At 57.6% G+C, this 26,845-nt stretch overlaps 1 protein-coding gene across 5 annotated transcripts in view; it reads left to right on the top strand.

Moving 5' to 3' along the window:
* The window catches only part of TP63 (tumor protein p63), a 117,912-nt gene that overhangs the window by 5,499 nt on the left and 85,568 nt on the right, over positions 1–26,845 (top strand). For 3 of the 5 annotated variants that reach the window (XM_077348010.1, XM_077348013.1, XM_077348015.1), the window contains exons 2-3: positions 9,512–9,640; positions 10,566–10,701. In XM_077348010.1, coding sequence (XP_077204125.1) covers positions 9,512–9,640; positions 10,566–10,701 — 265 coding nt within the window. Of the gene's footprint in view, positions 1–9,048; positions 9,123–9,511; positions 9,641–10,565; positions 10,702–25,515; positions 25,696–26,845 lie in introns of those variants that run through there. The other 2 variants (XM_077348011.1, XM_077348012.1) reach the window with 2 other exon arrangements.

Raw genomic sequence — 26,845 nt, 5'->3', positions numbered from 1 at the left:
ATGGCCTTCATGGCCCCTTCCCACTGTAGGATTAGGAGTCTAGTTCAGCCATGGAATGGGCGGCCTAAGAAGGTGGCCCCTCACTGGCCGTCTTCAAGCAGCAGCAGGACAGATCCTTATCCCCGATTCTTTAGGCTGATCCTGCACTGAGCAGGGGGTGGCCTAGATGGCCTGCATGGCCCCTTCCCCCTCTAGGATTCTAGGAGTCTAGTTCAGCAGAGACTTTTCCTGGATGCTTAAACCCCATCATGGACGCACAATTCTGAGGTGGGGGGGGGGGCGGGAAAGGAAATGACAGCCCCCTCTCGATCAGTGTCTGGGGAAACTTCCAGGACCACCCCCCCCCCCTGAGACAGACAGCAGCCACCACTGAATCCATGAAGACCCCATAATTACGATCAAAGGGCTGCTGCTGAGAGCTGTGCAATTATCCCCCCCTCCATCCCAGATTAGGTGGGGGTGGGATGTTTGCAGCACAGCCCCTCCCTCATCAGAAACCATAGCCAGAGGAGAGCAGAGCTTTGAGCCATGGAGGGCCAGGATTTGCGGGCAGGCCTCGGTCTTTGTCATCTCCCCATCTGTTGTGAGGAATACTTCCGATGCTGCGCTGGGGCTCTGGGGCTCACCTCCTCCTTCACCTGGGCACGGAAGGCCCACAGCAGGAGCAGAAGGTGTGGCTCAGAGGCAGAGCCTCTTCTTGGCATGCAGAAGGTCCCAGGTTCGATCCCTGGCATCTCCAGCTAAAAGATCTGTTTATAGATAATAGGCAAGACCCTTTCTGCCTCAGGCCCTGGAGAGCGTCTGCCAGTCTGAGCAGACAATACTGACTACAATGTACCCAGGGTCTGACTCAGTAGAAGGCAGCCTCATGTCCGATCACATGTGACACCCACAGGGAAAGCCAGTTCTGGGGAGGGGCAGTGGCAGTCTTCAAGCAAAGGTTGGATACACACTTTTCTTGGATGCTTTAGGATGCTTAGGGCTGATCCTGCGTTGGGCAGGGGGTTGGACTAGATGGCCTCTATGGCCCCTTCCAACTCTGTGACTCTGTGATTCTATAAACATGCCTGGCCTGCAGAAGGTCCCATGTTCAGCCCCCTGACTCTCCCGTGAAAAGAACCAGGTAGGAGGGGAGGGGAAACGGCTCTTGCTGAGCTTCCGGAGAGCTGCCAGCCTCCAAGGGGGGCCTGAAGATCTCCTGGGATAATTTCCGACCGATCTCCAGAGAGTCCTTCCGTTTTGTTTTTTTTTAAAACGTGTTGCTTTGGAGGCTTTGGAGGCATCATGTCTCATTGAGCTCCCCTCCCCAGAATCCCACCCTCCCCCGGCTCCACCTCCCAAAGCTTGAGGAATTTCCCAGACATGAGTGGGCACCCTAACGCCACTCAGTTCCACTGTCTTCCAGAGAAGACACCCCAGCACGAGGGGGGCCGGTCCTCAGCCACCTGCCTGAATTAGGCCCTCTGGAGCAGACTCCTCCATTCCTGCACGGGTATTGTTCCCAAAGGGGAGGCAGGCAGAATATTTTTATCATTGTTGCTTGATTTATTGTCCACCACTCCTGGACACCCGGCTCACAGCGGGTTACATGCAAAATTCAGTACAGTAATACAATCCCCAATCCCCCCCCCTGTTAAAAATACAAAACCGTATGGCAGAAATGATAACAAACCATCTCAACAGATGGGGCGGGGGGGGGGGGGAGAGAAGCCCCATCTGATCTTCTACCAGCACTGGCCTCAACCGTAGACCTGGCAGAAGAGCTCCATTTTGCAGGCCCTGCAGAAAGTTGAAAACTCTCCCAGCTCTGTCATGTGGCCTTCCCTGCAACAGAGAATGCGGGGGAAAGGTTCTTCCCTGCTCCGTCCCCACCTGGGAGAAACACGGTGGGATTAATGTGTCAGGTGTTTGACAACATCTTCCCCTAAATTTTGCTTGGGGGAAAGCCTGTAAGCTGGATTCCTTCTTTGTTTGCATAGGGTGTCTTTTTGCTACACCCTCTCTTTTCTACCATGCACCAGAGTTTGGGGGGGGGACTTCCCCAAGGTGCATGAGATCGGGGCCCTGCAGAATGCCTCTCCCCATAGACCAGGGTTGTAGCCTCTCTCTTTCCTCCTTTCCCCTCTTTAAGTGGCACCTGTTCCACTGGGAGGAGCCTGTCTGGCTGCAGAAAAAGAAAGAAGAAAAGAAAGACCTGTCAGATTCAAAGGCTGCTCACTGCTTGGGGGGCATGTGCTCACCCCACTCCCACCTCTGCTAAACAGGGGGTGCATGTTTGGGGGGGGGCTCTTCTGAAAAACTGCAAATCCTCTTGGACCAGCTGGGCAAAAAATATACACTTTCCTCAAATCCTTTTCTGCCCTCGTGAATATACCTGTCGGTGCTTGGCCAGAGGTATGTGCTACTTTGTACATCTCTCTGCGATTTGCTCACAGGGTTGCATTTGGACTAAGTTCCAGGAGACTGAACGGGGGAGGGACCAGAGCTCTTGCTCTGTTACTTTGTGACTCCAGCGCTGAGTTCCACATTGTGGGTGGATGCAGGTATCCACCCACCCACCCACCCATCCATCCATCCATCCATCCCTGCCTCCCTCCCTCCCACCATCCTTGGATTTATATCCGCCTCTCATGACTTTTTTTGCCTCAAGGTGGCTAACAATTGAAACCATAAACAATTACCCCATTAAAACAGTAACAATACATACAGTGACCCCCAAGATGGCGGAAACAACTCCCCCAATGCAGTCTGCTAAGTCCAGCCAAACAAGTCAGCACTAATTGTTATTATATTCCAGGGATGCTCAGCGAGGGTGGGGCCCCTGGTCGAACTCTGGTCACCCCTCCCCTCCCCTGGCCTCAACCAAACACCTGGCGGAAGAGAATTATATAATCATAGAGTTGGAAGGGGGCATACAGGCCATCTAGTCCAACCCCCTGCTCTACGCAGGATCAGCCCAGAGCATCCTAAAGCATCCAAGAAAAGTGTGTATCCAACCTTTGCTTGAAGACTGCCAGTGAGGGGGAGCTCACCACCTCCTTAGGCAGCCTATTCCACTGCTGAACTACTCTGACTGTGAAAATCTTTTTCCTGATATCTAGCCTATATCGTGGTACTTGAAGTTTAAACCCATTACTGCGTGTCCTCTCCTCTGCAGCCAGCAGAAACAGCATCCTGCCCTCCTCCACGTGACAACCTTTCAAATACTTAAAGACGGCTATCATGTCCCCTCTCAACCTCCTTTTCTCCAGGCTGAACATTCCCAAGTCCCTCAACCTATCTTCATAGGGCTTGGTCCCTTGGCCCCAGATCATCTTCGTCGCTCTCCTCTGTACCCTTTCAATTTTATCTACATCCTTCTTGAAGTGAGGCCTCCAGAACTGCACACAGTACTCCAGGTGTGGTCTGACCAGTGCCGTATACAATGGGACTATGACATCTTGTGATTTTGATGTGATGCCCCTATTGATACAGCCCAAAATGGCATTTACCGCTGCATCACACTGCCTGCTCATGTTTAGTTTACAATCCACAAATACCCCAAGGTCTCATTCACACACAGTGTTACCTAGAAGCGTATCCCCCATCTTTATGAAATTGCATCTGGTTCTCATTTGCCCATTTTTCCATTGTGTTCAGATCTCCCAATTTGGTGTCATCTGCAAACTTGATGAGTAGTCCCTCCACCCCTTCATCTAGATCATTAATAAAAAGAGCTCCGTCTTGCAGGCCCTGTGGAACTTAGGCAGCTCTGTTAGGGCCCTTAGCTCTTCCGGGAGCTTGTTCCACCAGGCAGGGGCCAAGGCCAGGCGGAGATCCGAGGAGGGGGGGGGGGGGGGCTTTGTGCCTGAGCTCTTGCTGCATCTCATCTGAGCAGACCATACTGATCAACATCCTGGCAGCTGCTTCTGCCTTTGGAGAGGGCCTGTCCTTCATTGTGGAGAAGCCCCTGCTGTGGGTGTGCGGGAGGTCCTGCTTCTGTTTGGGGTTCAAGCCCAGGTAGCTCCAGTTAAAGGGTTCACAGATAGCCAAAGGCCTCCACCTGAAAACCGGGAGACGGCCAGGGAGGGTCCATCTAGTCCAACCTCCCGTCTCACCCAGGGGCCAGCCGGTTCTTCTGCAGGGCCAGGTCGGATGGTTTGGGGAGGCCAGGAGGAGACCCCACAGAACGCGTGCAGCTGTATTATACAGAGTGGGACCACCGCCGTACCTGGCCCAACAGGGTCTCCCACATGAAGGCAGCCTCATTCCAAGGCTCATCACGGTCAGTCTTGTCTGCTTAGCTTGGGAGCAGCCTCAGGGCCAGGTCTTCCCCATCCCCTCCTGCCTGGTCCTTTTAAACTGGAGTTGCCACTGGGGATATTACTGTTCTTTTTAAAAAAGGTCTTCATGATTTCCATGTGGGAGCACAGGGCTCGGATCCTTTTCCTCTGAGGTTAGCCAGCTAAATCGGAGCATCCCGTCACTGACTGCAGGAGCTTTCACCCCCCCGCAACCCCCCCCCCCCGCACCCCTGCCCAGCTCCTTCTCTCTCCACTGGCCATGATGTCACCTTGGCTGCCCGTCACTCTGGTTTTCCTCATGGCCTCTGAATCTGGAGAATGCCTGCCTGGCCTGGCCTGACCTGAGATAACGGGCCCCCTCCCCAGGAGCACCTGCTCCCCAGAGGGCCAAGCTGCCCGAGGCGCTCTCTGGCCCCAAATCCACAGAGCTTGGAGCTTGGAGCCTTGGCCGGGGCAAAAAGAGCGGCCTTCAGGGGCCGTTTCTCAGAGCAGATCAACAACGGCACTCCTCAAAGGCTTTCTGAGGAGGACTTTGAGTCGGGGGGGGGGGGCAGGGGCTCATGGGGGCATTAAATCAGCCTCGAGATGGCTGGGCTGCATGGCTTCTTCCGTGCAGGGGGGATTGGCCTGGACCAGAGCCGTGGCGGCACTGATGGGTCCAGATGGGATAGCTTCCCCCCCCCTGTTGCTGGTGGGATTCCAGGGTGGGGCCCCATTTCCCTGGTGAGTTAGAAGGCTGGAGAGGAGAAAGACCCAGCAAGGAGCTCGTACTCTGAAAACCCCTTGCATCTTAAGGCACTGCAAGACTCGAACCCAGCTCTTCTACTGCTGACCCTCTGAGACAGACTGCCGTTAAGGACTGGTGGAGAGGAGTGTTGGGGTGGGGGGGAGGAGGAGGGGGGAAGGAGGCTGACTTGAATTGGGGATTTCCAAGGGATACAGAGATGGCTGCCTCCTCCTCTCCCCCCCCTTCTCCCCTTGTGCAGCTGTGTGTTCCTTTCATAGTGGTGCCTACAAATCACAGTCGTGTGCAAATCAAATGCATCACAGGGGAATTCCAAAGGGTTGCGCATGGCCAAGTTCCGGGAGCTTTTTTTTGGGGGGGGGGGCAGGAACAGAGAGACCAGCGGCTACCTGGTGCCTCTGGGCCTACAAGGCCCTCTGCCCAGAGCCCAAATAACAAGGGGGCAGATCAGAAGCTACAGACCCCCAGGCAGTCTTGGGCACAGAGAGATGGCTGACACTGTACAGGTGCCACCTCCAGGGAGGGAAATGCCTGGAGATATTGGGGGGGGGCAGAGCTTGGGGAGGGTTGGATTTGGAGTGGGGTGGGCCCTCAGAGGGGTATGATGCCATAGACTTTGCCTGGTGGAAGGGGGAGGAAGGGGTTGCCCCCCCCCCCTGGGCACGGAAGGTTGCGGGTTCCAGGCAAAGACCTTCTTGGGCTGAGGAGGGCAGCGACCCACCAGCGACTGGCATGGATGTGCCAGGGGACGCCGTTACCATTGTAGGTCAGGAAGAGGGATGGACACCTCTCTCCCATCATGCACCTGGGATGCCGGGGGGGGGGGGGGAAACGACCTTACACGGAAGGGGCAGGCCGCTTTCTGGGAGTAAGCCCCACTGAGCAAACCTGAGAAGGAGAAGAGCTGGTCTTTTGCACTCTGCTTTCCACTACCCGAAGGAGTCCCTTTCCCTTCCTCTCCCCACAACAGACACCCTGCAAGGTGGGTGGGGCTGAGAGAGCTCTGCAAAAACTGCTCTGGGAACAGCTCTAAGAGAACTGTGACTGGCCCCAGATCACCCAGCTGGCTGCACGTGGAAGAGGAGTGGAGATTCAAACCCAGCTCTTCAGATTAGAGGCTGTGGCTCTACGCCACGACACTACGCTGCTCTTAACCAGTACGCACCAGTTCTCTCAGAGCTCTCTGAGCCCCAAACCCTTCACAGGGTGTCTGTTGTGGGGAGAGGAAGGGAAAGGTATCCACTGAAGTCCATGGGGCCGGACAAGTTCTGGGGGGTGGAGGGGGATACCTGGAGATTTGGGGGGTGGAGCCTGAGGAGGGTGGGTTTGGGAGAAGGGAAGGACATCAATGGGGGACAGTGGAAGAGAGTTCCCCTGCTAAAGTGGCCATTTCACAAGAGGTTTCACAAAGGAAGAAGGGGAGTTGGTCTTTATACCTCGCTTTCCACTCCTTAATGGAGTCAATCCGAGTGGCTCACAGTTGCCTTCCCTTCCTCTCCCCGCAACAGACCAGAGTTCGAGTCCGGGGCACCTTTAGACCAACCAAGCGTTAGGCGAGGTATGAGCTGTTGGGTGCTCCCTGGCGGAGTGGGCATGCACACGGAAGCTCATATATATATATCTGGAACAAAACTTGGTTGCCTCCTTCTGCTGCTTCAGCCCCACACGAAACGAAGCTGGAAGCTGAAGAAAACCCACCTGAAGCCCACCTGAATCTGCCTCCCTGCAACAGGCACCCTGTGACACTGTGGAGATTTCGGAAGACGGAGCTGGAGGGGACTCCAAGGGTCATCTAGTCCAACCCCCTACGCCATGCTGGCAATTCACAGCTGGCTCCCCGCCCCACGCCCCCGGTGACCCCCTGCTCCAAGCCCAGAGGAGAAGCTAATTTCAGTCGCCAGAAGCAGTTTGTGGGTCTCCAGGGAGAGGAGCAGAATCGTGCGCTGCCGGGCTGGTGCAGACACGCCTGGCCCCTGTCTAGGAGCCGGGGCGAGACGGGTCGGTTCAGCACGTGTGAACGGTGGGCAGACTGGGAGGGAGAACGGGCAGAGAGCGGGGACTGGCCCCAAGACCCCCCCCCCTCCTGCTGTCCTTCCACTCCCTTTGGGGGTCCTGCGCTTTGCGTGTCTTCCCCGTTTCGCCCCAGGGCCCTCTGCGACGGGAGGGGGTTGCATGGGGTGGCCAACCCCGGTGTGTGTATGTGTGTGTGTGTGTGGGGGGGGCGCTGTGGAGGCGAAGCGAGGCGCCCCCCCTCCCCTTCCCAGCCTCCCCGCGCGGCCGGCGATCGCCAAGGGGCTAGTCCTCAGCGCGGGAGGAGGTGGAGGTCGCTTTCGGCAAGGCAGGCAAGGCGCCCTTCCAGGCAAGCCCGAATCTGTTCCCCCCCCCCCCCCACTTTGCATGCTCTGCAACCCATCTCTCTCCCCCCCCCCCCCCCCCGCCAGTGGGCCCCGGAGAGTTTCCCCCTTTGCAGAAATGCAAAACCGGCGGGGGATTCCGCGGCTGCTTGGGGGGGGGGGGAGGGGGGCGCGGTCGGGTTTTCCGAGCTGTTACAAACCTTCCAGGCTGCAGGCCCAGGTCGTCAGCTGAAAAAAACAGGGGTGCCAGCCTCCCGGGGGGACCTGGCGATCTCCCGGAATTGCAGTGTCTCCCCAGACCGCAGAGGTCGGTTCTTCTGAAGAAAACCGCCCTGATCCCAGGAGGAAAAGCGGTAGAGGCATTTAACAACGAAAGGAAAGCTTTGGAGAGGGGGCCCTGGGGCCTGGTGCCCCATGGAGGTTCCTGCCCTCCCCAGGCTCCAGCCCCATATCTCCAGGATCTCCCAACCTGAATGTGGTAACTCTCCCTCGCCCATCCCCTGCTGCCCACCCTAGGAGAAAAGGTTAGAAACATGGAACTGGAGGGCACTTCAAGGGTCATCTAGTCCAACCCCCTGCACCATGCTGGAAAATCACAACTGCCTTCCCGCCCCACTCCCCCAGTGATCCCTGCTGCACGCCCAGAGGATAATTTTAGGGGCTGGAAGCCCTTTGACTCCTTGTGCCTGAAGGAGAACGGGGCAGACATGTTCACCGCTGGGCGTGTTCAGACTCGCCTCTTCCTTGTTTTGTCTGTTGGGGGAGAGGAAGGGAGGGCGATTGGTGGGAGCTGCTCTGAGACTCCTTCGGGCGCTGAAAAGCCGGGTAGAAAAATAGCTCTTCCTTTTCTTCCAGCTGAGATCAGTTCTCCCGGGGGGAAATGGCAGCTTTGGCATGGTACCCCAATGAGGACCCACCTCCAAATCTGCAGGGGCTTCCCAGCCTGGATTTGGCAGCCCTGCCTCTAAATCCTGTTGCCAACTCAGAAAGGAGAAATACCTGGGGATTGGGAGGGGTGTCGTTCGTGGAAAGGGGGGCCATAAGACCACAGAATCCCTCCTCCAAAGGAGGCATTTTCTCCAGAGGAGATCAGCTGTTATTTAGGACAGGGGTAGTCAACCTGTGGTCCTCCAGATGTCCATGGACTACAATTCCCATGAGTCCCTGCCAGCTGCTGGCAGGGGTTCATGGGAATTGTAGTCCATGGACATCTGGAGGACCACAGGTTGACTACCCCTGATTTAGGAGATCTCCAGGCCCTACCTGGAGGGTAACGACCCCACCCACAAAGCAGAGATTTTCCCCAGGGGAACTGATCTCTGTGCTCTGGAGACCAATTGGGAGGTTTCCAGGCCCTGCCTGGAGGTTGGCAATCTTAACTAGATGTATCTCCCCCCCCCCCACTACCCTTGAATGCGACTGGCTAGCACCTTCCCCTTCCTCTGTGAGCTCTGGGAGAACTGGGAGTGGCCCAAGGTCCCCCAGCTGGCAGTCTGTGGAGGAATCGGCTGTCCAGGTTGGAGGCTGCTGCTCTCCCCCTCTCTGGTTCTCCCTGTGACCTGTGTGCTTCCCGCCGCCTCCCCCACAGCAGGCCGTTTAGCAGCCCCTCCCTGGGTAGCCAGTTGCAGATGAGCAGCACCTGCCCCTCTCCCTCCCAGGAGCCCTTGCTTGGTGGCTGGAGGAGAGGGGCAGAGCAGGGGTGATTCCTCGCGGGCTGAGCAGCTACCTTTCCAGCTGCAGGTGCCCTTTGGTGATGGGCTGGTGGAGGGAGGGGGAGGTGCTGCATGCCAGGCGGGGAGGTAAAGTTAATTTGGGGCTGGGGCCGTCCACGGGACCAGACCCCTCTTTTGGGAGCTCCTGAAGTCTGCCTCCCCTTCCTCATCTTCCGCTATTTGGACCTTTCTTCCCTCTGGTGGGGATTTCCCCCCCTGACTGCTATCAGGGGTGGCCAAACTGTGGCTCTTCGGATGTCTGTGGACTATAATTCCCACATGCTGGCAGGGGCTCATGGGAATTGTAGTCCGCGGACATCTGGAGCATCCATTCGGCCGTGCAAGAAGAAATTACTTCCTCTGTCGTCTCTTGCTCGTGGGCGTAGAAGGTTTGTGGCACGTATTATTTGTCTCTAGGTTTGCGGATCCCCCCGGCCACTTTTCCTGGGCGGAGAGCTACTTCCGCTCCACCATGTCGCAGGGCTCGCAGGCCGGGGAGCTGCTCAGTCCGGACCTTTTCCAGCATCTCTTGGACCTCCTTGAGCAGTAAGTGGAGAGATGCAGGCCCAGGGGGAGGGGTGGGGGGATGCCTGGCGTAGAATATTCAGTGGGAACAGTCTGCTGGCCAGGAGTAGTCAAACTGGGGCTCTCTAGATGTCTGTGGACTACAATTCCCATGAGCCCCAGCTGGCAGGTGCTCATGGGAATTTTAGTGCATGGACACCTGGGGAGTCACATTTTGGCCACCCAAGCGCTAAACCAGCCATTTTCAACCTTTCAATCCGGTTGGAGCTCCTGGAATAATTTTTTAGACTTTGAGGAGCCCCGGAAGTGATGTCACTTGGCCACGCCTCTCTGCCACACCCCCAGAAGTGACATCACTACCTGTATTCGTCGTCCTCCTTTTGCACTAAGCCAGGGGTAGTCAAACTGCGGCCCTCCAGATGTCCATGGACCACAATTCCCAGAAGCCCCTGCCAGCGAATGCTGGCAGGGGCTTCTGGGAATTGTGGTCCATGGACATCTGGAGGGCCGCAGTTTGACTACCCCTGCACTAAGCCATGGGTCCCTGTAGAGCCTGCAGTCACTTTTGGGATTTGATACAGCCCAGTCATAAAATGGTTGCCCCAAGAGGTGGAGCCAGCCACAAAATGACTGCCATGGTGTCCCTTCGGCCACCCAGCAAAGATCCTTATGCCATGGTGGCAGCTCTGGCCAAAGTGACTTCTTAAAAGGTCTTCACATGCGCAAAGTAGCATATAAATGCACGGCAATGTCTTGTAGTGGTTCGCATTGTTAGATAGCATGCCTATTGATATGGGAACATTGGAGTTAAATTTACCGGTAGGGGAGAGAGCACGGTGGGAGCTTGTAATCCGGAGAAATCCCATTTCAGTGGGTCTGCCACAGTGGAGGGCCCCAAGAGAAGGTCCCCCGGGCCCCGCTCTCATCCGTGTCCTCTCCCCTTCAGCGGGCCGATGTGTTCGGTGCAGCCCATCAGCCTGAACTTTTCAGACGACCCGACGGACAACGGGCCTGCCAGCAAGATCGAGGTCAGCCTGGATTGCTTCCGGCTGCAGGACCCGGGAGTCAGTGATCCGATGTGGGTGAGTGAGGGCTGCGCCCCAGGGAGAGGGGAAGGGTCCGGGGAGGCGGATACCAGCAGGCGGGTGGTGTTTCCCAGCGGAGGGTGACGGATGCTCAGCTTTTATTTGCGGATCGAGTGAAAATATTGAGCAGCGCCCTTGCCTCTGACCGCAGCTCAAGACAGCTGACGGTAGAAACGAAATGCAGGAAACAAAATGCATACTGTAATGATGATAAAAATACATAACACCAAAAATTAAACACACGGCTTAGAGCAGCCGGGATTTGACCGCACGCTGGCCTGCCATGTGTGCAGAATTCCGATCCTGCCTCCGCCCTCGGCCGGTCTTCAGACGCAGCAAAAGGGCCCTGAGCCGCTGACCCCTGATAGAGGACGAAGGGGCCGGGCGCATCTCTCTGGGGAGGTTGTTGGACACTTGTGGGGCTGCCACGGAGAAGGCCCTCTCTCGTGTCCTCCCCCTTCTTCTTGGGAGTCCGGCGTGGGGCTGTGCCCAAGTGGTAAGCTCTGCCTTTTGGGTGGGGGTCCCAGGAAAAGGGATTCCTCCCAGCTTTTGGCCCCATCAAGGCTCCTCGGTTTGGGAAGGAGGCCGAGGCCTGGTCATCTGCAGCCCGCTCTTCCTTTGCCCGTGCGCACGCTTGCTTGGCCGCTGGCAGGCAGGCAGGCAGGCAGGTGGCTCCCCCGAGGTGTTCTGAGTGCGAGCCGAAGCGTGGGGCCTGCCTTCCAGCCCGCTGCCTCGGAGGCAGGCCGTGGCGTCGTCTTGCAATTGAGTGCAGCTCTGGCGTGTGGCTCTAATCTGCTGTTGACTGCCGGGCGGCTCTTAAGTGCTCTCTGCCCCTGCCTTCGTGTACCAATCTGCCACTCTTCCCCCGCGGCACTCCCCGGGACGCCCCTCTGTCTTTCACTCATTCATAAAAGGCTCTTGGCAGGGCCTGAACCCTCGGGGACGCTGTGCAAACAGAGTGTGCCCGGAGCGGGGCCGGGGCTGGCTTTCTCCCCTTCTGGGGGATTGTCAAACATCGCCTGACAGGCGGAGGAGCAGCCGGTGTTTGCTTTGCTGCTTCTGAGAAGGAACAAGGGAAGCTGTAGCCCCGGGGAAGGTGTTTTGTTGCCTTGAATCAGAAAGGCCTCCTTGTCTCTGGCCCTCCTCCCCACCCTCTGCATCGCACGGGGCCGGGTGTCCGCCTCGCACCTGTCTCCAGTCAGACCCCCGCAGGGGTGGTGTCCCTGTGGACACAAGGAGCCCGGCCGCCTGCTCCACTTTCTCCTGAGGCGGGTGGAGGGTCGGCCAGGGGGGGGCAGAGACCCACGGAGGAATGCAGCCGAAGGGGGGGCCACCGTCCTGTCTGGGAGGCTCAGCGCAGGCCGGCACGGGAGGCCGTGTCCTGCCCAGCAGAGGTTTTGTACACGGTGGCCCTTCTGAACCACAGAAGAATGTCTCGGTCTGTGCTTCTGAATGGCGGGGGGGGGGGCGCAACCCCCTTGATGTGGGTGGAACATTGGAGGGACGCATGTGGAGATTAGGCCTCCCCGCCGGCAGGAGTTGGCTGCATTAGATTTCACTTGGGGAGGGGGACGGAGGCCGGCGAGAACCACGGAGAAGATGAGCTTCAGGTGGGTCGCCTGTTGCTCTGAAACAACAGAAATAAGTTTGAGTCCAGCCAGGCACCCTTAAGCCCAAGAAAGCCCTGTTCAAGGTGTAAGCATTCATGCGCACGCCCACTTCTTCACACAGAAGCCTTCACCTTGAATGCAACTTTAGCGGCCTTAAAGGATAGATTCAAGTGGGTCGCCGTGTTGGTCCGGAGTAGCACATGAGTCCAAGAGCAACTTTAAGACCAACAAAGATTTATTCAAGGCGGGAGCTTTTGAGGGCAAGCGAATAAATAACGCCTTGAATAAATCTTTGTTGGTCTTAAACAGGGGTAGTCAAACTGCGGCCCTCCAGATGTCCGTGGACTACAATTCCCATGAGCCCCTGCCAGCGAATGCTGGCAGGGGCTCCTGGGAATTGTAGTCCATGGACATCTGGAGGGCCGCAGTTTGACTACCCCTGGTCTTAAAGGTGCTCCTGGACTTTGATTCTATTGGGCCTTAAAGGAGAGAGCGTATTTCCATAATGGGTCACACACACAAGTTCTAGACTGGGGGTCCCCAACATGGCGCCCAGGGGTGGCAGAATGCTGCTGACACCTTGCCTCGTGCCTGCCCAATCTTTTGGGAAAGGTGTTGGGGCCAGGTGGGGATTTTGCCCAGCAGGCTTTCTGATTGGCTGTGCAGATTTTCAAAAACACTGATAGGCGGCAGCTGCTGACTCAGCATCGGGGTATCCCTGAGGGGCAGCCTCAGCAGTCGTGGTTGGCTCCTCCTCCTGTGGCCGCCATTTTGTGGCTACACTCGCCACCCTTTCTGTGAAAGTTCAGAGGGGCTCCCTGAAGCTAATAAAAGGCTGGGAACTTGTGTTGTAGGCTTTGGCCCGGTAGAACCATGCGGATAGAATGAGGAGAGAGAGGATGGAGGGGAGGGATAGACTGCGCTGTTTCAGATTGCGGGCAAGGCTTGACTTTGTTTTGGAAGTTTCCCCGTGCGCTAATAAGGCCTGTTTGTTAATGACAAGGAGAGTTTACGTGGGAGAGCATGACATGAGTGCCTCCCCCGGCCCCCCTCGATTCACCCTCTTTTGCTGTCTGTTTTTATTCACTTCCTCCAGACACCACTGTCTGCCCCACAGGAGGCCCAGGGAGGCCTAAGATATTCTCACAACCACCCTGGGAGATCAGGTAGGACAAGGGAACATAACTGCTCTGGGATCATCCAGCAGGTTTCCACGGCAGAGCGGAAATCTGAACCTGCATCTTCCCTGGCCCAGTTCAGTATTCTGAGCACAACACCACACTGGCTCTCGTGGCGAGATTCTCCCAGCTGGTTCTCCTGCAAGCGTGGCCAGGCCTTGGGCTCTCACCCTGATGGCCCCACTGGCAAAGGCTTTTGGGGTTTTGTAATTGTACGACAATTTCTTTACACGGGCAGAGTCGGTGCTTTCCACAGGAGATCCAGTGAGTTCAGTTCGGCCTGAAAGACTGTAAATAAATTGGTGGTTGTTGATGATCCAGTTGAGTACAAAATATAAACCCTGGCTTGGTTAAGAACTTCAGAAGAGCCCTGCTGGATCAGACTGTTCAGGGTCCTTCCAATCCAGCCTCCCGTCTCACCCAGGGGCCAGCTGGTTCCTCTGGAGGGCCAGCAGAGAGGCTGAGGCCTTATATTACAGAGACAGGGAACCAGTGTTGATGTAGAGCTTGTGGGGAAACGGGAACTTTTCTACCTATGGGGCGGTCCTGTCCTTTGGTTTTTGACTTTTGCAAGGCGGAGTTTGCGGAGATTAATTTTATTACAAATGAATATTTTGAACCTGAAGTGGAGCTGGCAGTTCTACATTTGTATCTTGGTGACTGTAAATATAGCAAGCAGAAAAACACTCTAAATTTTCGTTTAGTGGCTGCCAGGAGTGTTATTGTGTGCAATTGGAAGAGGGTTAATAATGTTTCATTGGAAGACTGGAGGTGAAAAATATGTAACTTCGTAATTTGGGGGGAAACGTCTGATAATTATTAGAGCAAAACAAGGTTGGAAGATTGAGGTTAGGCTCGGTTCTGCCGTCTCGCTGATCACGGAGGCCTGAGGCGGCGTGTAGGAGGGGCCAGCGCATGGCGTGGAGAGGAGGGGGGTGGCGTGGTGCGGGCCTCCTATGCACTGCCCAGGCGACCGAACTGAGCCGAAGTGCACATCCCTAAAATGTGAGGTTGCAGTTAAGTAATTATGAGAGTAAATTTCCAGACTCTTAATATTTGCAACTCTCTGTTATTACATTATACTGATTATGGGGGTGAAGCGAGAAAGGTTTGATCATTCATTCATTCATTCATTCATTCATTCATTCAGATACTGCCCTCCCCCAAAGGCTCAGGTATATAAATATAAATACATAAATAAATAAGAATATGTCTTAATTTATGGATGATGGTTTATTTCTTTCCTCTGCCCTTGTGTTTTTTCATTGTTGTTGTTCATGTTTGTTTATTTTGGTAAATAATATATATATTTTTAAAAAATGGAACAGCAGAAAACTGTGATCCAAAAACAGGAGGGAGAAAGTGAGCGGTTGATGGAGGAACATTGTGTGTGCTTGAGGAGGTGGAAGGCGAGTTTGGCGTTAAGAGCAATGGCCTCTATTCTGGAGAACTGTGTTTGATTCCCACATGCAGCCAGCTTGGGGAACTTGGGCTGGTCACAGTCCTTTTAGAGATGTTCTCATAGAGCAATTCAGTCTCAAACGCACTTCCCTCATGGTGAGTGTCGTGGGGAGAGGAAGGGAAGGAGATTGTGAGCTGCTTGGACACTCCTTTGGGCAGGGGAAAGCGGGGCATGAAAACCAGCACTTCTTCTTGTCTTGATATATCTGGAAACGGAGGCTGGGAGGCGGGGCTTCCACAGCCTGGTGGAGATGAGCTCTGAACCAGGCTCTTTCTGGCTTCTGTCATCCGCACCTAGAATGTGCAGCATGTTCAAGAGCCTCTTCTTACCCCATTCCTGTCCCTTCCGTGTTCTGTGCAGCAATCACACCCAGGATCCCCAGTCGCTGCCTTTCCTTGAGGAGCTGGTGCTCAGCTTGCAAGAAGACCCTTGGCGAGGAGTTGGAGATGGGGGTTAGGCTGAGCCCTGCTTCGGGAGAGGGAAGGCAGCCTTCAGTCATCGTCCCCCCCCCGTGCCCCGCCCACTTTGGCTAGATTTGAGGCCCCCCTCCTCCCCCTCCCTCCCTCCGCCTGTGCCTCTCTGCTCTGCTCCCCTGGGGCATCTTGCCTTGCCCAACCAGTTTGACAGAATGCCTTCCCGCTGAATGACTCCAACCTGGGGAAAGTCTCCCCAACTCAACAGGCTCCTTAACCAAAGGGTGGGTGGAAACTTCGGAGAAGCTCCTCGTGCCATAAAGGAAATGGGCTTCCTCCCTTTCCACATCCGAGCCCCTCTGCTCTGTCCGGGCAAGAACGGCAGGAGTGATGGGGGGGGGGGGGAAGCGTCTGTTTTAGCTTTCTCGGTTACTTTGCGCCTCACCTCTAACGTTTCCTGCCTTCCATGATCAGACCGGCGGTCCCTCCAGTCCAGCATCCCCCCTCACACAGTAGCCAATTAGTTCCTCTGCAGGGCCAGCCTCAGGGCAGGGAGGCCCAGGCCTTCAGAAGACCCTCAGAAGAGCCCTGCTGGGTCAGGCCAGGGAGGGTCCCTGCAGTCCAGCCTCCCGTCCCACCCAGGGGCCAGCCAGTTCCTCTGCAGGGCCAGCCACAGGGCAGAGAGGCCGAGGCCTTCCCCTGAGAAGAGCCTCAGAAGAGCCCTGCTGGGTCAGGCCAGGGAGGGTCCCTCCAGTCCAGCCTCCCGTCTCACCCAGGGGCCAGCCAGTTCCTCTGCAGGGCCAGCCACAGGGCAGGGAGGCCAAGGCCTTCAGAAGACCTTCATAAGAACCCTGCTGGGTCAGGCCAGGGAGGGTCCCTCCAGTCCAGCCTCCCGTCTCACCCAGGGGCCAGCCAGTTCCTCTGCAGGGCCAGCCACAGGGCAGGGAGGGCCAAGGCCTTCAGAAGACCTTCATAAGAACCCTGCTGGGTCAGACCAGGGAGGGTCCCTCCAGCCCAGCCTCCCGTCTCACCCAGGGGCCAGCCAGTTCCCCTGCAGGGCCAGCCACAGGGCAGAGAGGCCGAGGCCTTCCCCTGAGAAGACCCTCAGAAGAGCCCTGCTGGGTCAGGACAGGGAGGGCCCCTCCAGTCCAGCCTCCCGTCTCACCCAGGGGCCAGCCAGTTCCCCTGCAGGGCCAGCCACAGGGCAGAGAGGCCGAGGCCTTCCCCTGAGAAGACCCTCAGAAGAGCCCTGCTGGGTCAGGCCAGGGAGGGTCCCTCCAGTCCAGCCTCCCGTCTCACCCAGGGGCCAGCCAGTTCCTCTGCAGGGCCAGCCACAGGGCAGGGAGGCCGAGGCCTTCCCCTGAGAAGACCCTCAGGAGAGCCCTGCTGGGTCAGGCCAGGGAGGGTCCCTCCAGTCCAGCCTCCCGTCTCACCCAGGGGCCAGCCAGTTCCTCTGCAGGGCCAGCCACAGGGCAGGGAGGCCGAGGCCTTCCCCTGAGAAGACCCTCAGGAGAGCCCTGCTGGGTCAGGCCAGGGAGGGTCCCTCCAGTCCAGCCTCCCGTCTCACCCAGGGGCCAGCCAGTTCCTCTGCAGGGCCAGCCACAGGGCAGAGAGGCCGAGGCCTTCCCCTGAGAAGACCCTCAGAAGAGCCCTGCTGGGTCAGGCCAGGGAGGGTCCCTCCAGTCCAGCCTCCCGTCTCACCCAGGGGCCAGCCAGTTCCTCTGCAGGGCCAGCCACAGGGCAGAGAGGCCGAGGCCTTCCCCTGAGAAGACCCTCAGAAGAGCCCTGCTGGGTCAGGCCAGGGAGGGTCCCTCCAGTCCAGCCTCCCGTCTCACCCAGGGGCCAGCCAGTTCCTCTGCAGGGCCAGCCAGAGGGCAGAGAGGCCGAGGCCTTCCCCTGAGAAGACCCTCAGAAGAGCCCTGCTGGGTCAGGCCAGGGAGGGTCCCTCCAGTCCAGCCTCCCATCTCACCCAGGGGCCAGCCAGTTCCTCTGCAGGGCCAGCCACAGGGCAGAGAGGCCAAGGCCTTCCCCTGAGAAGACCCTCAGAAGAGCCCTGCTGGGTCAGGCCAGGGAGGGTCCCTCCAGTCCAGCCTCCCATCTCACCCAGGGGCCAGCCAGTTCCTCTGCAGGGCCAGCCACAGGGCAGAGAGGCCGAGGCCTTCCCCTGAGAAGACCCTCAGAAGAGCCCTGCTGGGTCAGGCCAGGGAGGGTCCCTCCAGTCCAGCCTCCTGTCTCACCCAGGGGCCAGCCAGTTCCCCTGCAGGGCCAGCCACAGGGCAGAGAGGCTGAGGCCTTCCCCTGAGAAGACCCTCAGAAGAGCCCTGCTGGGTCAGGCCAGGGAGGGTCCCTCCAGTCCAGCCTCCTGTCTCACCCAGGGGCCAGCCAGTTCCTCTGCAGGGCCAGCCACAGGGCAGAGAGGCCGAGGCCTTCCCCTGAGAAGACCCTCAGAAGAGCCCTGCTGGGTCAGGCCAGGGAGGGTCCCTCCAGTCCAGCCTCCCGTCTCACCCAGGGGCCAGCCAGTTCCTCTGGACAATCAGTCACAGGGCATAAGGGCCCCACTGGATCAGACCAGGGAGGGCCCATCCAGTCCAGCGTCCTGGCTCACTGAAGGGCCAAGCAGTTCCTCTGGAGGGCTGGCCACAGATGTTCCCACCCTGCAGTGCCTTCCTTCACTGGGAGCTTTTTCTCCTTTGCCCTCCAGTCCTGACTCAGGAAGTTCTCTGCTAGCCAAGCAGTTGAAACCTTGAGGTTGAAATCTGTCTGGCAATCTGAGGACAGCGTTGTCTTTGGTTCTTGGCAGGCTCATTACCGATTGCAGAGCTGAGGAAAGAACAAGGGGGGCTGGCTCAGTGGCAAGAGCCTCCGCATTCCGGACGCAAAGTCCCCGGTTCAATCCCCAGCAGCATCTCCAGGGAAAAGGACCAGGCAGCAGGGGATGGGAAGGGCCTCCGCCTGAGGCCCCAGGGAGCTGCTCTCCGTCTGAGAAGGCCGTTTAGACTTGATGGGTCCCAAGGGTCTGATTCTGCCTTTCCCCCCTGTCAGCTTTCCCCAAAAGACAGAGACCCGCCCACCCTGCGGTGCGGGAAGCAGAGCCTGTTCCCAGGGCAGGACCGGGAGGGCGGCTTCCCCCTGCCCCCCTCCCCCCCCCATGGGGCTGCACGTGTTCCTGGCTGGCAGGATGGAGCAATCGCCCCGCCGCGCTCCTTGGTGCGCCTCTCGGCAGCTTCAAAGTGCTGCGTAAACGTTTAATTAAAAGCGATCTTGATCTCCAAGCCGCCGTGCCTCTGGAGGTTTGGCCCCCGGGCTTTGGAAGGAGAGCAAAGAGGGATTTGCGGAGAAGCCTCCACGGCCCCCCTGCCGGTCCAGAAGGTGCAGGGAGTTCCTCCGCCGCTTGATTTCCTCCTCGTTCTTGGCGGCAGAGTTGCTCCAGAGGAGCCGGGCCGCTGGTGGTAGCTGCAGGGAGCAGGTTTGCACGGTCCCCCGGGGAGTCTGGCGCAGTGGACAAGGGCCGTGTTCAGATGGGCAGAGAGGGGACCGTCTAACACCCCAGCCGACCTCATAGGCCCGGTGGGAGGGGAGAGGGAGGAGGAGAGCGGAAAGGCTGGCTCGTTCACTGTTTGGAGTGAATGCAGAGGTAGCGCTGGGCCTCCCGGGTGTCTCTGAGCCTGGGGTCACGCTTGGCATTTGGACCCAGATGCCACGGTTGGCAGAGCCACGCTCAGCAAGGGAGCCCGAGGGCAGGGCAGAGCAGGGGTCATTTAAAATATACGGGGGGGGGGGACAGACGTAGGGGAGTAAGAAAAACCAACCACTCTGGCAGCAGCTGCTACTGAAGGTACCAAAGTTACCAACAAGACCGTTTTAGAGAGGAGCAAACCAACCATGTCGTTAGAAGGGAAGATATTCCGGCTAAAACCCGCTTACTTTGGACACATCATGCGATCAAACTCGCTGGAGAAATCGTGAATGCTCGGCACGGTCAGCGGCAAAAGGCAAGGTGGTGGCCAAAGGATCCTCTGGCTTGACTCGATCAAAGCCGACCAGGGATGACCCTGAGCCAACTGAAAGGAGCAGTCAGGGACAGGGGCGCATGGCCAGGACTTTCCGAGGGCCGGACACGACTGAACGGATGACATCGCCACGGCTGAAACCCAGTTCTTGTCATTGTCAAGTCAGAAGCCCTGCTGGGTGAGAGCCCCAAACACTTGCTGGGCCCCGACAAAGTGCCAGTGAGGGCTGTGGGGCCCACGGGGACTGTGTCGGGGACCCCTTCCCATGTGCGGCAGGCGTGAATGGGAGGTTTCTCTTCCCAAAGGAGCCCGACCTTGTGGCCCCTGGCCTTTTCTCTCTCCCTGGAGTCAGAGTCCAGTCCGGCTCCTTTAAGACCAACAACGGCTTATTCAAGGCGGGGGCTTCTGAGTGCAGGCCCTCGGTTCACTTCTTGGCATCTTGAGTAGTGGGCCTGGGGGAAGACCTCTAGGTGGGCCCTTGGGGGGCGGAGGGGGGGGAGTGCTGAAGCGGATGGGCCCCGACTGACCGGCTCATTCTCTTTTAAACCTCCTGTAGCTCAAGGACAAGAAGAAGAAGAAGAAGAAGAGTTGGTTTTGATGCCCCGCCTTCCACCACCCGGAGGAAGAGAGTCCGAGCGGCTTCCAATCCCCGTCCCTTCCCCTCCCCACAACAGACATACTGCGAGGGAGGTGGGGCTGAGCGAGCTCTGAGAGAACGGCTCTGGGAGGACAGCTCTAGCAGGATTGTGGGAGCATGCCGCTGCTCTGCAGTTGAAGCCTTTGGTATTTGTGAGCCCCACGAACGGGGGTGCCCAAGGACTCCGTTGCAGCCTCTCTTGCCAGGAAGTCCTAAACTTTGGGGCGCCAACAAATGCAGGGAGAAAGTAGCGGGAAGGGAGAAATGTGCTACTGGTGGGAAGTGCCGTGGAGTCACAGCTGACTTACAGCAACCCTGCAGGGTTCTCAAGTCGAGAGGCATTCCGGGGTGGCTGGCTTCTGCGGGGCTTCCTCGGGGGTCTCCCATCCAGGGGCTGGCCAGGACCGAGCCCGGTTTGCTTCCTGGTCTGGGCAGTTGGGCCCTCCGGGATATAGTGGAGAAACATGAAGCACGAGAGCATCTCAGAGTACCTTAGTTCCCTCTTTAAAAATAAAGAAATAATGAAGCTAGGACTTTTTAGCTTGGAGAAACGACGACTGAGGGGTGACCAGAGAGAGGATTACAGAATTATGCCTGGGATTGAGAAGGGAGAGAATGAAGCCCTTCCCTTGCGTTCTCACAAGACAAGGGCTCAGGGGCACGTCCAGAAATGGAGGAGCAGGAGGCTTAGAACAGATCAGGGCAAGACCTCCCTCACCCCAAGAGCCGTTAATGTGTGGGATTCCCTGCCACAGGAAGGGGTGGTGCCTACAAGCACAGACTTCAAGAGGGGGCTGGAGAAACATCTGGAGCAGAGGCCCACGAGGAATAGAGGGAATACTCGTTCGGGGGCAGAGATGCTCTGTCTTCTTGGTGCTCAGTGGGAGGGCCCCTGGGGTTCTGGTCCTGCTGGGGCATCTCCTGATGGATGTGGGGTTTAGACTACTGTGTGACGCAGACCACAAACACCCCCTGATTATCTGCTCTGGCTCCTGCTGCGAGGGGGAGAGACAGACAGACAGAGACAAATTGCAAATGAGCCTTGATTCCCTGCTACAAACTAGCCCTGATTACCTCCTATGGCTCCTGAGAGAGAGAGAGAGAGAGAGAGATCTGTGCCTGCCAGTGTCCCCTGGGTCCTAAGCAGGGTTGGTGCGTGCGAGTGGATTTGTGGGAGACCAACAAGGATGTTTGGGGTTGCTGCGTAGGGGCAGGGAATGGCCTTCCGATTTCAGAAGCTGAGATTGGTCAGGCCCTGCAGGTCCTTGGATGGGAGACGGTCCAGGAGGTCTGGGGTCACTATGCAGAGCCAGGCCAGGGAAAGCCACCTCTGAATGTCTCCTGTCCAGGCAGGGGAGCTGGCCGGCCGTGGGGTCCTCTGTCCACCCCCAGCCTCTGGTGTAGGGACTGGCACCCTGCTCCCTTGGGGCATGAAGGCTGCGATGGCTTTGAGGGGCAAGAGGTGTTGGCAGATGCATCTTCCGCCGGCTGTCAAACCCTCATTCCTCAGCAGCAGTGGCCGTTGTGATCTCCTGTGGCAATGAATTCCACAGGTTTAATTTAGCGTTTCGTGAAGCTGCCGTGCCTTCTGTGAGGCTGGAGCCTTGTGCTTATGGCTCCTCTGCTAGCCTTGAGCGTGACTTCGGTTTCTTGCACCCCCTCCCCGTCCCTCGCCCTCCCCCACCCATGAACAGTCAAGCTTTGGGAGCCCAGCAGCAGGGGCCACCCCCCTGGGACTTCTGCACCGCTGGGGCTTGGCTAGCTTCTTGTTGTGCAGAAGAGCTCGCTTGGGATCGCAGTTAAGAACCGGGTTTGATTCCCTTCTCCTCCTCCACGTGCAGCCGCCTCAGTGACTTTGGGCCGATTGCAGTTCTCTCAGAGCTCTCTCAGCACCACCTCCCTCACAGGGTTCCTGTTCTGGGGAGATGAAGGGAAGGTGATGGCGAGCTGCTTTGAGACTCTTCAGGTAGTAAAAAGAGCAGAGTACAAAGGACTAGCTCTTCTTGAAAAGAGGGCTGTGAGGACCCCACCCCCACTGCCCCACCCCAAATTTGAGCAGTCAAAGGAAGCGGCTGAGGTGTGGCCTCCAGGAGTCTGGGGGACAAAGTGCCTCTGAGGGAACCTGGCGGAGTGTGAGGCGCTTCCAAGAACTCGGATGCCAGTGATCGGCAAAGGACGCAGGATAAGAGCAATATGGCACAGGAGGCCCCTGCTGGCGCGGCATGTCCGGTCGGTCCCTGGTGTCAGAACCACTGAGGACTGTCGGTCAGCAGCTCCCCTCTCGCTCTCTGGTCTGGACCATGCAGACACCAAGGGAGTGTTTTAGAAGGCCTGGGGGCTCCTGCCCATCAGAGGACTCTGTGCCGACAGAGAGGAGCCCCATTCAGTGCAAGGCAGCTCCACGTGCTCATGAGTCGCTCACCTCCTCCGGCTGCCCTCCTTCTGCTTTACCTGATCCTCAGCCTGGTTCTCCGTCATCCTGTTGGCCTCAGTGCGAGAGACGCTTGCGTTGCAATGGGGTCCAGACAGGTGCCTATTGCTGGAGACCCCTGAGCTTCAGCAGAAGGGTTTGGGATCAGAGGCAGCTGCTGCAGAGCCATGACGGGTTTCTGCCCCAGGGCAAATAACATTGCGGCAGATGACTGGTGGGTGCCGGCTGTGGGAGGGCAGGGAGGCCAAGGCCTTCCTCTGAGAAGACCCTCAGAAGAGCCCTGCTGGGTCAGGCCAGGGAGGGTCCCTCCAGTCCAGCCTCCCGTCTCACCCAGGGGCCAGCCAGTTCCTCTGCAGGGCCAGCCACAGGGCAGAGAGGCCGAGGCCTTCCCCTGAGAAGACCCTCAGAAGAGCCCATCAGAAAGGTTGTCACTTTGAGCCTCCTCCAAGGAAAGGAAAGGTTCCTGTGGCCAGCAGAGGAGAGGTCCTCAGTAATGGGTTTAAACCATGGGTAGAATGGTAATGGCTAGTTAAGAAGAAAAAGATGTTCCCAGTCAGAGTAGTCTCAGTAGAACGGTCTAGATGGCCTCTGTGGCCCCTTCCTACTCTGGGATTCTAGGAGTCTAGTTCAGCCGTGGAAGGGGCTGCCTAAGGAGGTGGGGAGCTCCCCCTCACTGGCCGTCTCCAAGCAGCGGCTGGACAGACCCTTCTCCTGGATGCTGGAGGCTGATCCTGCACTGAGCAGGGGGTGGGACTAGATGGCCTCCATGGCCCCTTCCCACTCTGGGATTCTAGGAGTCTAGTTCAGCCGTGGAAGGGGCTGCCTAAGGAGGTGGGGAGCTCCCCCTCACTGGCCGTCTCCAAGCAGCGGCTGGACAGATCCTTCTCCTGGATGCTGGAGGCTGATCCTGCACTGAGCAGGGGGTGGGACTAGATGGCCTCCATGGCCCCTTCCCACTCTGGGATTCTAGGAGTCTAGTTCAGCCGTGGAAGGGGCTGCCTAAGGAGGTGGGGAGCTCCCCCTCACTGGCCGTCTCCAAGCAGCGGCTGGACAGATCCTTCTCCTGGATGCTGGAGGCTGATCCTGCACTGAGCAGGGGGTGGGACCAGATGGCCTGCATGGCCCCTTCCCACTCTGGGATTCTAGGAGTCTAGTTCAGCCGTGGAAGGGGCTGCCTAAGGAGGTGGGGAGCTCCCCCTCACTGGGGGTCTTCAAGCAGCGGCTGGACAGATCCTTCTCCTGGATGCTTGAGGCTGATCCCACATTGAGCAGGGGGCTGGACTAGATGGCCTGCATGGCCCCTTCCCACTCTGGGATTCTAGGAGTCTAGTTCAGCCGTGGAAGGGGCTGCCTAAGGAGGTGGGGAGCTCCCCCTCACTGGGGGTCTTCAAGCAGCGGCTGGACAGATCCTTCTCCTGGATGCTTGAGGCTGATCCCACATTGAGCAGGGGGCTGGACTAGATGGCCTGCATGGCCCCTTCCCACTCTGGGATTCTAGGAGTCTAGTTCAGCCGTGGAAGGGGCTGCCTAAGGAGGTGGGGAGCTCCCCCTCACTGGGGGTCTTCAAGCAGCGGCTGGACAGATCCTTCTCCTGGGTGCTGGAGGCTGATCCTGCACTGACCAGGGGGTGGGACTGGATTGCTGGCAGGGACCCGTCCCACTCTAGGATTCTAGGATAAGACTTTATTTGCCTTAGAGGTGCCCCTGGCCTCCCGCTTTGTTCAGTGGTATGCATAAGCTCTTCAGCACGTCCAGAGTGCTTTGTCCGTCCTGTCGCTGTCTTGCTTACAAATAGCCTGGTGAGGTTGGCCAGAAATGCTAAGCTTACCTGAGAAGCGGCATTCTTGAAGGCAACTGGTGAGTCCGTTGCGGAGATGAGGTGTGGCCTGGAGCACCCACTGGGCCGTGCCGATTCCCTTCCTGAGGATATTAGGCAGAGCTGGATCAGAGCGAAGGTCCCGCCTGCAAACCAAAGAAGGGGAGCAGCAGCAATCTTGCCTTGCTTCCTTCCTTGCCCATGGCCTAGTGCTTCTGAACATGGAGGTTCCACTGAGCTGCCTTCCCTGACAGCTGTTTGAGGAACTGGGGGTTCCTCTGTCCCCCCTTTGTGAAAGAGCTCCTCTGGCAAGTTGCCCAAGTTATATTTTCAGGTGGTTTTCTTTATTTTATAATTATTTATTTTTATAATTATATTTGTATACCGCTGCTGACGAATTTCTTGCAGCAGTTTACAGATGTCGATAAAAACACAATTTGGGGAATCTGGGGATTTCTGGGCATGCCAGCTAAATTTTGGTTTGGCTTGCAGGATTATAGGGGGCTCAGCATATTCCAAGGCCTGACCGAGGTTGTGGTGGGGAATTTGCGATGGGCATTGACTTTCGGCGTGGTGGAATTGACTTTCGGCAACTGTGTAGGGCTTCTAACCAAAGAGGAAGAGGTGTATTTTTCAATCCTACTTTTTATTGCCTGATGGAGTCTCAAAGCTGCTTCCAGTCGCCTCCCCTTCCTCTCCCCGCAACAGACAACCGGTGAGGTAGGTGGGGCTGAGGGAGCTCTGAGAGAACTGTGACAGGCCCCAGGTCACCCAGCTGATTGCAGCTGGAAGAGGAGTGGGGGATTAAACCTGTCTGTCCAGATTGGAGTCCACGCTCTTAACCACGACCCCAAGCTGGAGACATTCAGAGGTGGACGGGCGAAATCCTCTCAAAGCGATTTTCTGGGCCTTTGCAAAAGTGGATCCGGTGCTGGTCCAAAGCTCTTCCTCCAGTGGCCGAGCCATTTTGGCCCTGCCCTTCATGGCCGCCCGGATCTTCGGGTCCCCCTGTGGTCGTCCCCCTGCCCTCCGAGCCCGGCGTGCGTTGGGCTCTCTGCTTTGCCTCCCTCTGCTCCTTCCCTTTCTGGCGATGCTGCGGTGATAAGGATTCCTCAGCCACTTAATGACTTGGGAGAGGCCTCCCTCCCTTGGAGTGGAGGAGTCCAGGTGTGCAACATTTTGACAGGTAGAGGCCCGCCCCCACCGAGCGGTATATAAGGGAACCTTAAATTATGTAGCCAGGCATACGCTGTCCCGAGAGCTTCCCAGCAGAATCACCCGTCTCCTTTCCTCCCCAGGGGCTCGTTGGGGGTGGGGGGACCTGGTGGGGAGGAAGGACGCACCCTGGAGCCCGAGGAGAGGACGGAAGCCCTGCTTAACCTCACCGCTAGCATGTTGTACCTGGAGAATAATGCCCAGTCCCAGTACAGCGAGGTAAGACCCCCCCACCCCCCACCTCCCTACCTGGGGCTTTGCTGCAGAATCAGGACTTGGATCTCCACTGGAACGGGGATCCTTCTGGAGCCAAAGTTGGCAACACTTTGTGGGTCTTTTGGTTTCCTGCATTTCTTGGGGGGAGGGATGTGTGGGGAGACCTCAGGGGTGTTCAGATCTGGAGTTTCACAGGCGAAGCGGAATACAAAACAAAACAAAAAAGAGGGGCTGATTTTTCCGTGGCGAGAATTTGATGCGCATCTCGTGTTGACTGTAAACGCTGCAAGTGATTTCTTTCGTTGCCATCCAGCCTTGCTGGGTGCGAGGATCTCTCTGCAGAGGGCTCGGGTTACTCGAGGGAGCCAGGCAGACAGCGTGATTTCCCCGATCCATGTGCAGATAGGGAAGTTCACAAGTCTGGCGCTCTTTTAATTGCTCGTGTGGGTCGTCCTGTCCCCCCCCCCCCGCCCGCGGAGACAGAGAAATGCCTCTGTGTCAACAGCCCGTGTACATAAATGCCTCCGAAGTGCGTGTGCCCGAAACATCGCCCGCATTCTTGTTTGCAGAGCAATTATGTTTGTTTGGGTGCGAGCGAGGAGACCCGTGTGGCTGGCGGGTAAACTTGAAATGTCGGTGGCGATAAAGCGGAGGATGTTTTTTTTTTGTGGGGGGGGGCAGGGGGGGCTCATGTGAAGGGAAGGAGACCTCCAGGCCCCGGTGAACGGCAGATTAGCTGACATTCCAGGGGGACATTCCAGGGGGCCCCCCCCCATCTGGGAGGGGAGGCAGCTGATCCCTGTGGTTTGAAGCACTCCCAAATGGCGCGGGCAGAATTGCAGGGTTGGGCCCCTGAGGGAGCTGAGCGCAGGGAGAGGTGTGAGAGCTTCTCCGGAGGGAGCCAGTAGCAGCAGAGGCGGTGCAAGGAGCCCTGGGCACAGGGTGTGGGCATCCCCAAAGCCCTTTCAGGGGCCTGCTGGGGGGCAAGGTGGGGGTCACAGTCAGGTCTGCGGGGTCAGGCCAGAGGCTCCTGTCCCGTTGGTCACCGAGGCCAGGGGGAAAGCCCCCTTTCCCTCCTTGATTGATAGGGCGGAGGGTGTTAAGCCTCACTGGCTCTTCCGTGGCCCCCTAAAGACTAACAAAATCTGTGGAG

The sequence above is a fragment of the Paroedura picta genome, chromosome 8 (assembly GCF_049243985.1).
Source record: "Paroedura picta isolate Pp20150507F chromosome 8, Ppicta_v3.0, whole genome shotgun sequence".
Classification (NCBI taxonomy): Eukaryota; Metazoa; Chordata; class Lepidosauria; order Squamata; family Gekkonidae; genus Paroedura; species Paroedura picta.
The sequence above is the reverse complement of the archived record's forward strand: the minus strand, read 5'-3'. Positions and strand labels throughout refer to the sequence as shown.